Consider the following 13,086-nt stretch of genomic DNA (forward strand, 5'->3'; position numbering starts at 1 on the left):
CATATGAAAGGATAGGCATGAAGACTCATTTTGAGAAAGAGGCTAAAGGTAGTTCGGAAATGGCCGATCACTTCCATCACATTCAAACCAGCTGTTCATTATTTGTTTGTTTATTATGGGCTACAAGGTACCCATTATTGCACTTTTCAGGACTCTACCTGAGGTGCTGTACAATATATCATAAAAGAAAGCTAGCTCTATGAAGGCTTTAGAGCTTAGCTCCAACATGCTAACATGTTAGAGCATGGTACACATGGTAGAAACCCATTTGGTGCTATAAGATACACATTCAAATTAGTTCCCATAGCAACAAAATGGCATAAAACCTATACATTACCACTTTCGGTTATCAAACCAAAACCAAAGAATACTGTAACACTATCAAAATTAATTCATTCTCTTTGGTTTCATATCTTACTACTCCAGCTGATAAACATCACTAAATATTCTACGGTATTATTTTCATCTGTGTTTGTTTCGCTTCGTGAAATGCTGTACATACACGTTTGGACATAACAAGTGACTATTCCACATTCTTTTAGACATTCTGTAGCTCTCTTGTATCAATTAACTTGGTCCTATCTGCATTGAAAAACAACTTTAAAAGCCTCACACAATCCAAGAGTAAATAATATCAGGCATCACTCATGATTAGCCAGTAAAAATGTACAAGATTCAGCGCTTACTGCAGTCCAGAACTAGAATAAATCATGAATCTCATATGATAATGCCATTATAGCTGACACTGTCAACTCCACACACTCATACACATGTATTTTTAAAACGTTCTTAAAAATCAGTGATGTGAATTTGTCTCATCAGTGTCCATAAATCCATCTTGCGATAAGTCAGAAGATGCGTCTGAAGCTGGAGAAGAAGGAAAGGAATATGGAGACATGGTCCTATGTGAGGGGCCACTGTCACTTGCCATTGAGGATGTCCTTGATGTGCGATTCTGTGTCCTTGAGTTGGTGGTTGCCATGGGCAAAGGTGAAGTGACATGCCCTTGAGATAGAGGAGTGGCCAGTGGTGATGAGGGGGTGTTTGGAGCAGGAAGGGGTGACATGCGTGCTGTAGCTGAAACCAATGGGGAAGCTGAAGAACCTGATTTGCTACATAACAAGAAAAACAAAATAATGAAATCAAAAGTTACAAGACTGAAGCACAGAAAAAGGTAACTACTGTTTCACCATCATATTGGCCCTTAGAACAGAACCAATAGTTGCTGAAGGTAATGCCAGACGGTTTGAAATGAACCGACACAAGGAAAAGTCTCTACCACTGAACTTTCAGCATAGGTTGTCCACTAATGCCCACCACCTGACCCTATTTTGAGCAGTGCATTTTGCTTTGCTTCTCACAAAGAAGTGCAGATGAAATAGTTTTGCCAGTTACCCTCCTGCTGATAACGTTAACGAAACCCCTAAACTTCAGAAGAGAAGGAAATACATAGAAATGTCTTGGTCACTCCTTGTAGCAGTGCTCTGGTAGCATTAGCAGAAGAGTTCTGACCTGGCATTCCTAGGGGATGTATAACAGAGGAAGTCTTCAAAACACCTGGAGATGTTCCCTCAACTGGTACCAATAAGAAAGTACTATGTGTACACTTCTATGTGTACTGCCACTGCTCTTCTCAGTCAATTTAAATGATTGGCATTGCATGGTGAAGCAAAATCTTACTTTACATTGCAGGGCTGTCATTGAGTTTTGAGTCAACTGTCGCCTTGATCTTCACACCCGTAACAAACTTGTTACCTTTTAGGTGAATTGTATCAACTATAGTCCAGTTCACCCATAACATCAAGGGCTCATCAAACATACTCAGCCGTAGCGGGTGTCACAGGTTACGGCCCTTAATGACAGCCCTGCATTTTGTTCTCGAAAGCATGTTTAATTATCTTTTGCAGTTTCAAAGTGATTTCCTTTGTTTCAACATGCTCCAAATTTAATGTAACAGCCAAACTCTTCCATGAAAATAGAAACAATGGTGGTTGACTGGGGCCTTTTAAGACAGTGCAATCTACTCCTACTGCTGTTGAACTACATCACATCAGTCTTAACTTACTTGGGGGTGGTGTGATTGCTGAGGACTCCACCAAGTCCAACTGGACCTGACTTTGCCATATCTTGGGGAAAAAAAGACACAATCAAATTGAATTTCTTTTTACGGGCAAAATGACTTATCAGAGATGGGGCCTAACTCCAGTAATTGTAGCATGAAGAGGCCAGGAGAATTGCTACCAATGTTTGCCTGGCATGTATTTCCACTTCAGCCAACCAGACTAAAATTTCCCATATGAACAGACAATAAAATTTGTCCTCAGCTGGTAACTGTGCTAGCTCATATGAAGAGATCCCAAATACCTCTTTCACTTTGGTTCTTTCACTTTCACTTTCACTTCACATTATTTTATCCTACATTGTAGATGCTATCATGAACTGGTCATAAAAGTAAACTACAATGCATGATTTACAAAACTACCTCACAAACTTACCCATAACGTAAGGTTCAAGCGCCTTAGGAACCATTGTTCTTGAGGCTCTAAGGTTTGCCTCCGCACATTGCCCTTTCTCCAAACCAAATGCCATTCCCATTCTTTTTAACACCTCAATATCGTCATGGATTTCAAATGTGTTATCGAAGTTGAACAGATACTCAAATCTGTGAAGCAATTTAAGTAGACAATGATTATTTTCATACATGTATAGTTGGGCAACCAAGTAAACAAATGCCTCCATTTGAGTACTAGTTTCCGAACACTTGCAAGAGATGTCCAGGCTTTTAAGAGCAAAACAAAATGCAAAAACAAAAACAAAAACAAAAACAAAAACAAAAACAAAAAACAGATTGATCATACATGCACTACAGCCTCTCTTAACCACTCAAAGAAATTATGCTCACTAATTAAGAAGGAATTTTTCCCTCTGAACTCAATGAACTCTCTTTGGTGTCGAAGAGATGTCTTTATAACATGTTAAGTCAGGTTCTAGAACATGTCTTTGTTTGACTGATTGTTTCACAGGGCTCAAACACATTTTAAACTATGACCGCCAAATGACTACTATCAGAGTATTTCTATGAAAACAGTACAGGAAGGGATGGTCGTTGTCATCAGCTGCTACCACAAATGCCATAGCCACTATCGGGACCACTATTCCATATGATTTTTGCAAAACGCCATTTACTGAATGAGAAGGACTACGATCAGAGTACAGCACAGGTGGGTGTTCAGGAGTACTGTGGACGCGTACTTTTTAAAGGAAGTTGTTTTATTTTCACATTTAGCAGACCAAATAGCACATTGTGCAGGTCCAGAAAATATCCATACTCCTGCCACAGAAGCGATTGGAATTTCCTGGGGGGTGGGGGGTTCTGTAAGACCAAAATATTAAAAGAAATATGTGAAGCTTTATTGGAATTTCCAGGGGGGTGAGGGGGTCTTAGAAAAAATCCCTTGCATGGGGGAGGTATGGATATTTTCCAGAACTACACATTTTGGACACCCACTTTTCAAACCTTGGCTAAAAACCTGGTGCAGCAAAGAATTAATAATGGTTATGGAAATCTACTTGTGCCAAAGCAGAGTCTTCAAAGATAAGCCATGCAGATTAGACCCTTAAACAGGTTTCATGCTATTGTCCTTTCCTCCTTAGTCTCACCCTTACTGGTAAATGACAATTAACTACTAACAAATGCAAATCATAGTACATGTGGAATATTAGTGGAAGACTTACTTGTCATTAGATATGCTACAGTCAATGACAGTTTTCTTGCTTGTGTTTACAATGATAAACGGGAGATGAATAGCTGTGTTGGGGGCTGGAGAACCCTGTTCCTTTTCCACCTGTTTGTTGCGCTGAACAAGGTTCTTGAAAGCTATTTGCTGAAACAGAAACACAGATTGAAGTGTTAGTACAAACAAGCAGGCTAAAGCACTGTTTTTGAGGCAAGTTCAGCAACTGACTAAATGATGCCTCAAACAAATTATTAACAAATGGATCATTGGATAATGTACTGTAATTCAAGATTCATTGGCTTAGCCATCCTGGTATTCATGCAATTATACCATGCTCTACAAACATGGTAAGCGTACACATAACTTTTGGGGCTTTTTGTACTTCTATTTTAGTTTTTTTATATTTTGGGGGCATTAAAAAAAAAATTCTTCCACTCACACTTGTTAGATATAAGATGATTGTAGCCAACTTGGCACCAAACACCTTGTTGGCTATCTATCATCTCATATCTAACACCCACTTGTGGAATAATATTTAACAATTAGACCCGTAGCCCGCAAGGGCTACGGGTCAATAGCCCATGAGGCGAAGCCGAATGGGCTATTGACCCGTGGCCCTTGAGGGCGAAGGGTCTAATTGTTTTAGTATCACCCAACTAGTCGGACAGAAAAGGTAATAATAAAGTTAGCAAATGCAAGTTGAAGAAATATTTATTTGGGAATAAAACGAAAGAAAGCATCACGCTCGATGGCGCCAATTTCGCTACTCGATGACTATTACTAATAGTCCCCTAATAGCGTAGCCAATCAAAATGCAGGATTTGCATTAGTCCACTAGTTGGGTGATACTAATGATAATTATCACTAGCTTACTTGAAGGATTAGTTCCTGAAGCTCAGCGGTCTTTTGTCTTATTCTTTCTTGTCTTTCTTTCTTTTCTTCCTGCAGGTAACAAATATTTTTTGTTAGAGACACTTTTAACAGTCCAAGTTTGCCCAGCTTTGAACTCAAATCAACATACTACACAGTCATTTCTACCTCTAACTGTTGGCATTCCTGTGCAGAGTTTGTAGGTAGTCCCACCCACTTGATTTCTTTCTTCTCTTTCGATATGATGTTCATGGCCATCAGCACATTCAGGGCATCATAAACTCTTCTTCTGATGTTTTTCTGGTCATAAGCCTAAAATACACACAACTCTAACGTGACTGACTGCGCTACACAATACGTAAAAGCTAGTTGAGAGTTCAAACAGTGAGTTTTCAACAACACAGCCTTGCAGCAAAGCTACGTGGCACAAACATTCTGGGACTATTATGCCGATCTCGGCAGTAGCAGGCAATGAGCATCTGTTCACTAATTTCATTGATATGATTATAAGTTTCAAAGTACATGGAGATGGCTGATCAAGAAATAGGAGGTCATATCAGTGAGCAACAAATTCAAAAGCAATGAGTCACAAATCCACAGGGAGTGGGAAATGCCAATGCTCGAGAGATTTTCCAGAAGAATTTTCCACCAGAAATGCTTGCTTCTTTGGGGAAAGATGATACATTTATGTTGTTTAATTGGATTATGTGCAATAGTTATGGTCATGTGCAAGTTTTAACTTTCTATAGCCAAATGGTGAACATTTTTGTAAAAGTTTCTAATATGCTTTGTCCTGGCTACGGTTCTTTTATGTTTATGCAGTAAGATTGTTCATCTTCAGCATTGGTAGCATGAGATAAGAGATGGCTAAATAGCTGGCAGTTTTGGCTGGCTACTATTCCTAAACAACACTCCTGATCTGGCAAGTCCTATGGCACTAAGCAGATTTAACAAAGGTACTGCAATGCATCCTGTTTGCAAGATCAAGGCCACATTGCACACTGTGACCAGAATGAGACAGTGTTCTACAGTGCATGGGCTGAACATTGGCATCATTTTGTCTTTGCTTAATTTGTGCACTGCCTTTCTCATACCAGCCTACTTGGAAGTTAGTCCTCATAATTTACAGTGCACATTTATATACCACTATCTCTACACACACTGCAATAACAAAGATTTTGATCAAAACTTACCTGGTCTGTTGGTGAGAGATGTTTGTCAGGATCACTGAACTCTTGTACGAGCTCATCAGCAACCTGAAAGAAGATTGTTCGCCACTTCAATGTAAAATACTTTCAGCAATGCATTCAAACCCTAAGCCCGAAGTCCACTTATGGGATGTTAAAGGTGTAGTGTCTGCATGCTACTGGGATTACATGACATAACTGAGTGTCTGCTGGTGGGTTGCGTCTGCCTACAGGTCCTGGTTAACGGGGCTTTGGCTTTTTCTTGATATCAGAGTTATAAGTAGTCTGTCCAAATGCACATGTGATGAGACATTGACATTGTAATGATAATGGCCTTTAAGGTAATTGGAATTTTCCGTTTCTGGAAAAACAGAGAATTCAGTTTCTCAAAAGAAGTCTAGAGACCTCTATTTTGTCTTTTCCCCAGCACAACCCCCTTTGTGTTTCAGCTAGTTGATATTCCACATGCCAGGTTAATATTTGGCTAAGCTTGCGATCTCAATGAACTCAAGACAAAATGGAGGCTCTGTGGACAGACTAGGTAATTAGCTTCAAAGTAGTTAAAAACGGCAAAAAACCTACAAAAAGACAGTTATCATCTATTCATCCATTTGACCATGTTACCTCATTGTATGATGTTGTTCTCTTCTGTTGAACTTTCTCACACACTTTCATTGAAAAATGCCTCAATCCCTTTCCACTTTTATCTCCACCTGAGCGGCCAGCGCTGGGCAGTCTTTTGCCTCGCTTCCTGCAAGAAATAACAGTTACTGTAAATGAGTAAATGCATACTAATCATTAATTTTTCTTCAAAGTTTAACAGTTACCTTTCCGCACTGTCTAGTAAATCATTTTCCATACAATCCATCCTTCTTTTCTTCCCACTATTTGGAGTCGTGTTTACCCTATAATTCAATAAAAAAATACAACAAAATATTGTTAGGAATTCATAATTACTAAGGGCATAGCATGTGGTTTTTTTCTTTATTTTTGCATTCTTCTGACCAACAGAAAGAGTACTGGAAGTAACCTTTTAATAAGAGAAAAGAAAAATCTGTCTTGATAGTTGCATCCTTGCATGCCTGATGTTCAAGATTTGAACCAAAAAAAAACATCATTCTGTGCTCATGATGTCACATTACTGAGATTCGCAGTGTCAATGATTGTGTCCATGACTGTCAGTCACTCAGTTCTGAAATTCTTCTGCGGCATTAATGACCAATCAGGGACCTTACCCACTCAAATCTGTGCAAAGCTATGTACATCACCAGCAAAGAATTTTCGGGGTCAAACTTTCTGGGAAATACAGTCGACTAATAATTAGCATGCTAAACTTGAAATTAAGCATTCAAAAATTCATAATGAAAAGTAATAGAAGTAAAGAGAAGGGAAATTTTGAGCATAGTTAAAACAAAGGAATATGGACATTATATTGATTTCATAGAAACAATCACCTTGGCCATGAGGCTGCTGCATTAGCTGGTACAATTGGTGCAGCAATCATTGTTGGGGTTCTTGGACTTCCACCCACAGCGATAACCTGGTGTGGTCCAGGAGAACCAATCACCTTTGGAAAAGTAAAGTTACTTAATCTGTAAGTACAATGTAGCTTCTCTGTACAGGAAATTTTAAGGTAAAAGATAAAGTCTGTGACTAAGCCATGTGGCTTATCATGTCAGTTTTTGTCCCTGGTTTCTGTAGCATGATCTGCAACTAAGAGTATTTCTACCCCCAACCCACACCACTGGACAGGAACAACCAGCATTTCATTCGCTGGTTACCATTTACATGTACAACTCTGAGTGGAGAAAGCTACTATGAGAATAATCAAGTTCTGGCCTTCACTGCCAACTACTTCAGCTGTGATCTTGTCTGCGACTACAAAACATTTTGACAGGCCTGCTAAGATACGTGTGACTTCCCAATTATTGCAGGGAACAATACTTGCGTTTACCTCTGAAATAAGAGTGTAGTGCAAGTCTCTATTCTCCTCATCTGACTTACTAGACACTTGGATTCCTTACCATTGGTGAAGGTGCAGTGTTCACTGTTTTTGGCAAAATCACAGGTGACATTTTGGCAGAAGTGGCAGGTATAACAGTTGGGCTGTTTGCAGCTGTTGATAAAATAAATGATATTCGTGAGCACACCTTATGACTGAGTTGTACTGATACTGGCTTACTTATTACCATTAATTTGTCATCATCATTATATGCATCCAGTAGCTATGAAGTTAAGTTTATTTTACGTCAACTACGAATAAGATTTCAAGGTGTGGGCAGCAGAAATAGATGGGATCTCAACTGAGGTCCAAAGATATGAGACCCCTGTAAGCTCCTACAGTTTGAACAGTACGTGTCATCCTGCACTCCTGTTGGGAATGGGATCAACTGACACTCACACATTCAAACCTCTGCTGCTGGCTCCTTCTCTACAATGGACCCAACAGTGCACCAATTCATACACTGTGCTCCCACTAAAAACTCTTTCCAACATCCACCTTTCCGTAACATCCAGTTTATTCTGCTGTTCCAAAGAGAGATCCAACTGCAGTTCCCTTATAAGGGCTGTGTTTAACCTCATGTCTAGATATGATGTACTCAGTGCGTCATGAATTTTGCCTCTCAGTTGCCCATAAGACATGCTGAGTATGTCAAAATTTTAAGAGATTTAATCAAACTCCTGGCACACCAGAAACAACTTTTATTGACACCTTGAGATTCGTAGGAGCTTTTCTCGAGTGAATGCTAATTTTCCATTGCTGTGATGTCATATGGATATCAAATTACGTCAACCTCAGCAAAATTAACCGCATTGAAGAGACATTATTATGACTTTTCAGAAAATGTGTCCATGTCTATAGTTTAAGTAAAATAGCTTATTGCACGTTTGCAATCAAATAATTTACAAAGATTATCACAATTTTACCGACTCATTTCAGCTGGGACAAAATTTTTTTCTGTCAGTTCTTTAGCCCCGTTTATATAGATCTACATGCAATCAATATGTGTGGGTTTATTGTGATATGCATTCTAAAAGCCCGGAAGGCTGTGTAGATGTTTTTAAGTACAATTCTGCTTTCTATGCAAGTTTTTTCTGATTAACCTGGGGCTTGAAAACCCATTTTGGAGCAATGATATCAGTTAGACAACTAAAATCAGAGGTTTCATGAATTTAGGGCCGAGCACCAAGCAAATTGTTGTAAGGACGATTTTGCCCGCCTGGTTTGACCACCTGGCAAAAAGTTTTTCTTATAAAAAAGTTCTGTTCAAGTAGTTTTGCCCACCTGTGAAAACCAATCGCCTTCCGACTGAAAACATGAAAAATGCCATGCTTTCATGTGTTCATGGCTACTCCTTGGGTGAAATGCATCACAAGACAGAAAAAAACATCAAATTTCAGTTTTGATTGAGAGGTGCCATGCTCCCATTAAGCACAAAAACAGGTTTTTTTAAGTTTTCAAAACAGCATTGTAGACGAAGTGCCTCAGAGTAGAAAAGAGCAGTGAGGCTTAAAACCAATTACTGGTACGTCATTCTCACAAACCCTCTTCTCTAGATATGTATTCACCCACCAACATGCATGTTTATCTTCTGTCAATTTCTGTTTCTCCAAGAAAGATACGATCTACCAAAGAGTTTCAGTTAAACAATAAACAAAATCTCAAAACCGTAAGCTTATTTTCGGTTGAGCCAATAACAGAGTCCAAAGGCTTTGGGCAATTAGAGTTTCCATCAGACCTATGAAAACGATATTATCGATTTCAAGCAATTCTCGCGAGCGGAGATTAAATGAATATGAATAGATGCAAGTCAGAGACATCTCAAGGGAAACAGATTAGCATTTGGGTAAATCAAATCCAAAAACAAACAGGCAAAGGAAAACTCACTGTTGACTCTTGAATGGGAGGCATCTTTTAGGCCATCTATGGTTCCATTGTTGTCAATCACACCAGCCTGCCAGTCAAAGGCGAAGAATTTAGTGTTAAAGCTGCTACAGGGTTGGAAAAATCTTCTAGTGAAACATATAAAACTCTTTCAAGGAGAGCAGTGGATATTCGCGCAATAAAGAACCGATCAGAAGTTCAACAGCATGCAGTCGATCTTAGTACAAGCGGCCCGACGGAGAACGAGTATGTCTCATCTACATGAAGAACTTTGGAAATATTATCATGAATTATGAATAGCGATGTTACAAACTATTGCGGATAAATTTAAATATGCTTTATACTGTTCCTCGAGTGATAAACTAGTGCAATCGCATATTGAGAAGTAGATCGACACGAGGTAAGGTCGATTATCCTTACCTCTCGGGCTAATGAATCAAGTCCACTTTCTTTGTAAAACTTTAAAAAGTCTTCCTGTACCATGGAGGTGTCCCGGCTCACGACTCCTTTAACTGGAGTAGAGGGGTTACTTTTCACAGGGCTCGGCTGACCTACAAGAGATTTGAATATTTAGCAGCCTTCACTTGTAAATTGAATTGCTAACTTCTTAGGAGAAAGGAAAGCGTGTCTCCAAAGAACACGTCAAGCTAATACACTCTACACGAACCTAGTCTCTTTTAGCGGCAAGGCTGTGAACGAAATCGATGGAAAACAATGCCCCACTTTCACAAGTGCTGGCGTAAGAGAAATGTAAACCTCGCTTGTATAAAGAAAAACGCATACAGCTCATTTCATGTTAACACACAAACGGAAAACAAACACGTGTATAAAACGAAAATCGGATACCACTGACCTTCGATCCACAAGCTTGTGAGTGTAGCAGTTGGATTCGACATCAGTATAATCTAAAGCGAAGTTAATACTCTCACTGTAGCTCCAACCGATCGCATGGGTGATTCGTGTACCAAAGTTTGCGCAGAGCCTCAAGCGTAGAATGCGACAGAAACTTGTCGAAATCGCCAGCAGGGAAACGGTTTGATTTCAACGCGATCGTTATAGAAGTACTCGGAAATGTTAGATCTAGTGCAGCATTGGTTGATGAGGCATATTTGAGGGTTACTGTAAGAGAAATTAGGTTCTAGTTTCTTAATTCCTCGATTGAGCGGACATGTTTTTGCACCGACTTCAGGCCCTGACAAACGATCTTCGCGGTGGGGTTTAATTTTGCGCTCTGATTGGCTTATCATTAACCACGTGGCTAATAGTTAAGCACTGCGCAAAAGCAACATTCCGGGCATTTCTTCGCTGCCTCGTTCGCGGGAAAATCTCGGCTGATTATGATTGGTCAGTTGAGTTATGGAGGGAAAATGTCCCTGAAATTTCACTTCAGCTTTCACTTTACGTGGAGAATCCACCGCAGTTTGAACAAGATTTTCATCTTTCGCCAGCGCCCTTTACAAAGACAATGCCGCCCGTTTTTAAATTTGTAAAAAAACGCACTCAAGCATTGAATACAAAATACAGAAAATCAGCTAATCTTTCTTTCAAATTGCATCTCATTATACGCTTTCCAAGTCTATTGATACTCAGGGGGATAAATAAACTAGTTATCTGCTATGCCGGAGAGCAGTAATTGACAATATCGGAGTCAATTTTTGTTCAGGAAAAACCGCAGCACAGGTTTTCTCTTTCGTCAGTAGTCTTTTGACTGTAGTACGATTTTTTTTTTAATAGTAATAATTTCAAGACCTCAACATAGGAGAGACCAGAAAAATATGTTCTACTCTAATAGCTTCTAATAACACAATTCGTCCTTCTCTCGGAGAAAACGTTTATAGTTTCTTTTTTATGCTCAAATGCATGCTCTTCCATGCGCGAGCTGCGAATACATTGATTCCACTAAAAATGAAATTTGTGCAATATTTGCGGCTACACACTTGAATAACCTTTACCTTGCTAAACTAGCTTTTCTTGAATAATTTAGCATTATTGTGAAAATCCACCTTTTGAAGTTTTCCACGTCCCAGATCTTAAAGCGTGTGCAATTATGACTTTTTCTATTAAAAGTTACATATAAAGAGGGGCAAGCACTAAAGGTGACCAAAAAATATTACGTTGAAGAGTGACGAACACAACTTCTCGATTAGAACCTGAGAAAGGAACTCGCTAGATCTAGATTAAATAAACATAAAGATATCCTAAAACATGTATTGTGATGGTAATTCGTCAGAAAGACAGAGCTAATATTTTTAACTTTTCGCGCTCTGGTGCCTGCTCACAAAAGCGTAAGTTATAAATGGTAATTACCAGAAGGTAGGTAGCCGAAATGTACGGCAAGAGCTGTACTTTGAAACACAACTCGATGTATTATTTGAATTCGTCGTTAAAGAAAATAGGAAACTTAACAGAACCGTGGTGATTCCCCAGCTTGTTAAGAGTTTTATCCGTAACCGAAACGTTTCGCATTTGCAGCATGATCGTTTCTGCCAAGCAAATATTGACACACCAGCCCTTTGCCAGTTGCATGCATAATAATATTCATCTGTAAACACAACAGTATGCACTGCCTTGGCACTGCTCTAAAGTGTAGGCAAAGCGTCTGCAAATATATTTTCCGTATACTATTTTCCATGAAATTTCGTCGGAGACGCGGGCCACGGGTGGAGGAGGTGGGGGAAGGGGTCGGAAAACTGAAGTAGGTATCTAACCATGGGGCAAAAATTAAGTCTTAGCTCAATAACTTTGCCGATAATCGTAAATTTGTGTTAATGATATTTTTTATGCATCTTTCCAGACATTACCGGTAACACCTAGGTGATGATCAGTTTTCTATTCTTATTGCGTGCATAAGCCGGATGTGGACATAAGAATTCTTCCTACAGTACTGCTTACATTTCTTATAGTACTAGTTTGGAGAATTGAGTTAATTATCAGGGTTCAATTGCGATCATTTGCTAAATTCAAGACCTGTGCGATGGAGTATGAACTGATATTACCGGGATAAATTTCATTTTGATCAGTCGAGACTTACGGGTTAACAGTGAATCGAGAGAATAACAGCATACGGGGAGGATAAATTAAACAGAAAAGACTGGCAATTCAAATAACGTAGGTCTTAAAATTACCAGCAGCCACGATAAGGCATTTGCTTGGAAGAGACGAGTATGTGGAAATGGTGGCTTAGTGCCGCAAAAAAAAAAAAAAAAATGTAACGTAACGCGCAAATTGATGCACAGGTCCGCAAGAACTTCACTCACTCTTTTATGTGCAATGCTTTCCACTACACTTGGCCGCACCATACTTTAGCCACACGTAATGCTATCTCTATGTCTGTCTGTCTGTCTATCTGTCTGTCTGCCTGTCTGACTGTCTGTCTATCTGTCTGTCTGTTTGACACCAAAAAGTC

At 39.3% G+C, this 13,086-nt stretch overlaps 1 protein-coding gene across 1 annotated transcript; it reads right to left on the bottom strand.

The window, feature by feature from the left end:
• Positions 1–94: 94 nt before the first annotated feature.
• LOC110046979 (transcription factor Dp-2-like) lies at positions 95–10,892 on the bottom strand. Its single transcript, XM_020752689.2, has 14 exons — positions 10,534–10,892; positions 10,101–10,231; positions 9,684–9,750; positions 7,819–7,910; positions 7,249–7,361; positions 6,622–6,699; positions 6,419–6,545; positions 5,801–5,863; positions 4,776–4,919; positions 4,611–4,679; positions 3,736–3,884; positions 2,496–2,662; positions 2,066–2,126; positions 95–1,112 (listed from the first exon to the last, which is right to left on the bottom strand). The coding sequence occupies exons 1-14, from the start codon at positions 10,574–10,576 to the stop codon at positions 797–799; spliced, it is 1,620 nt and encodes a 539-aa protein (XP_020608348.1). The 5' UTR covers positions 10,577–10,892; the 3' UTR covers positions 95–796.
• Between the last annotated feature and the right edge of the window lie 2,194 nt (positions 10,893–13,086).

Source organism: Orbicella faveolata, unplaced genomic scaffold (assembly GCF_042242905.1).
Source record: "Orbicella faveolata isolate gen_17 unplaced genomic scaffold, um_ofav_v1 contig_25, whole genome shotgun sequence".
NCBI classification, from domain to species: Eukaryota; Metazoa; Cnidaria; class Anthozoa; order Scleractinia; family Merulinidae; genus Orbicella; species Orbicella faveolata.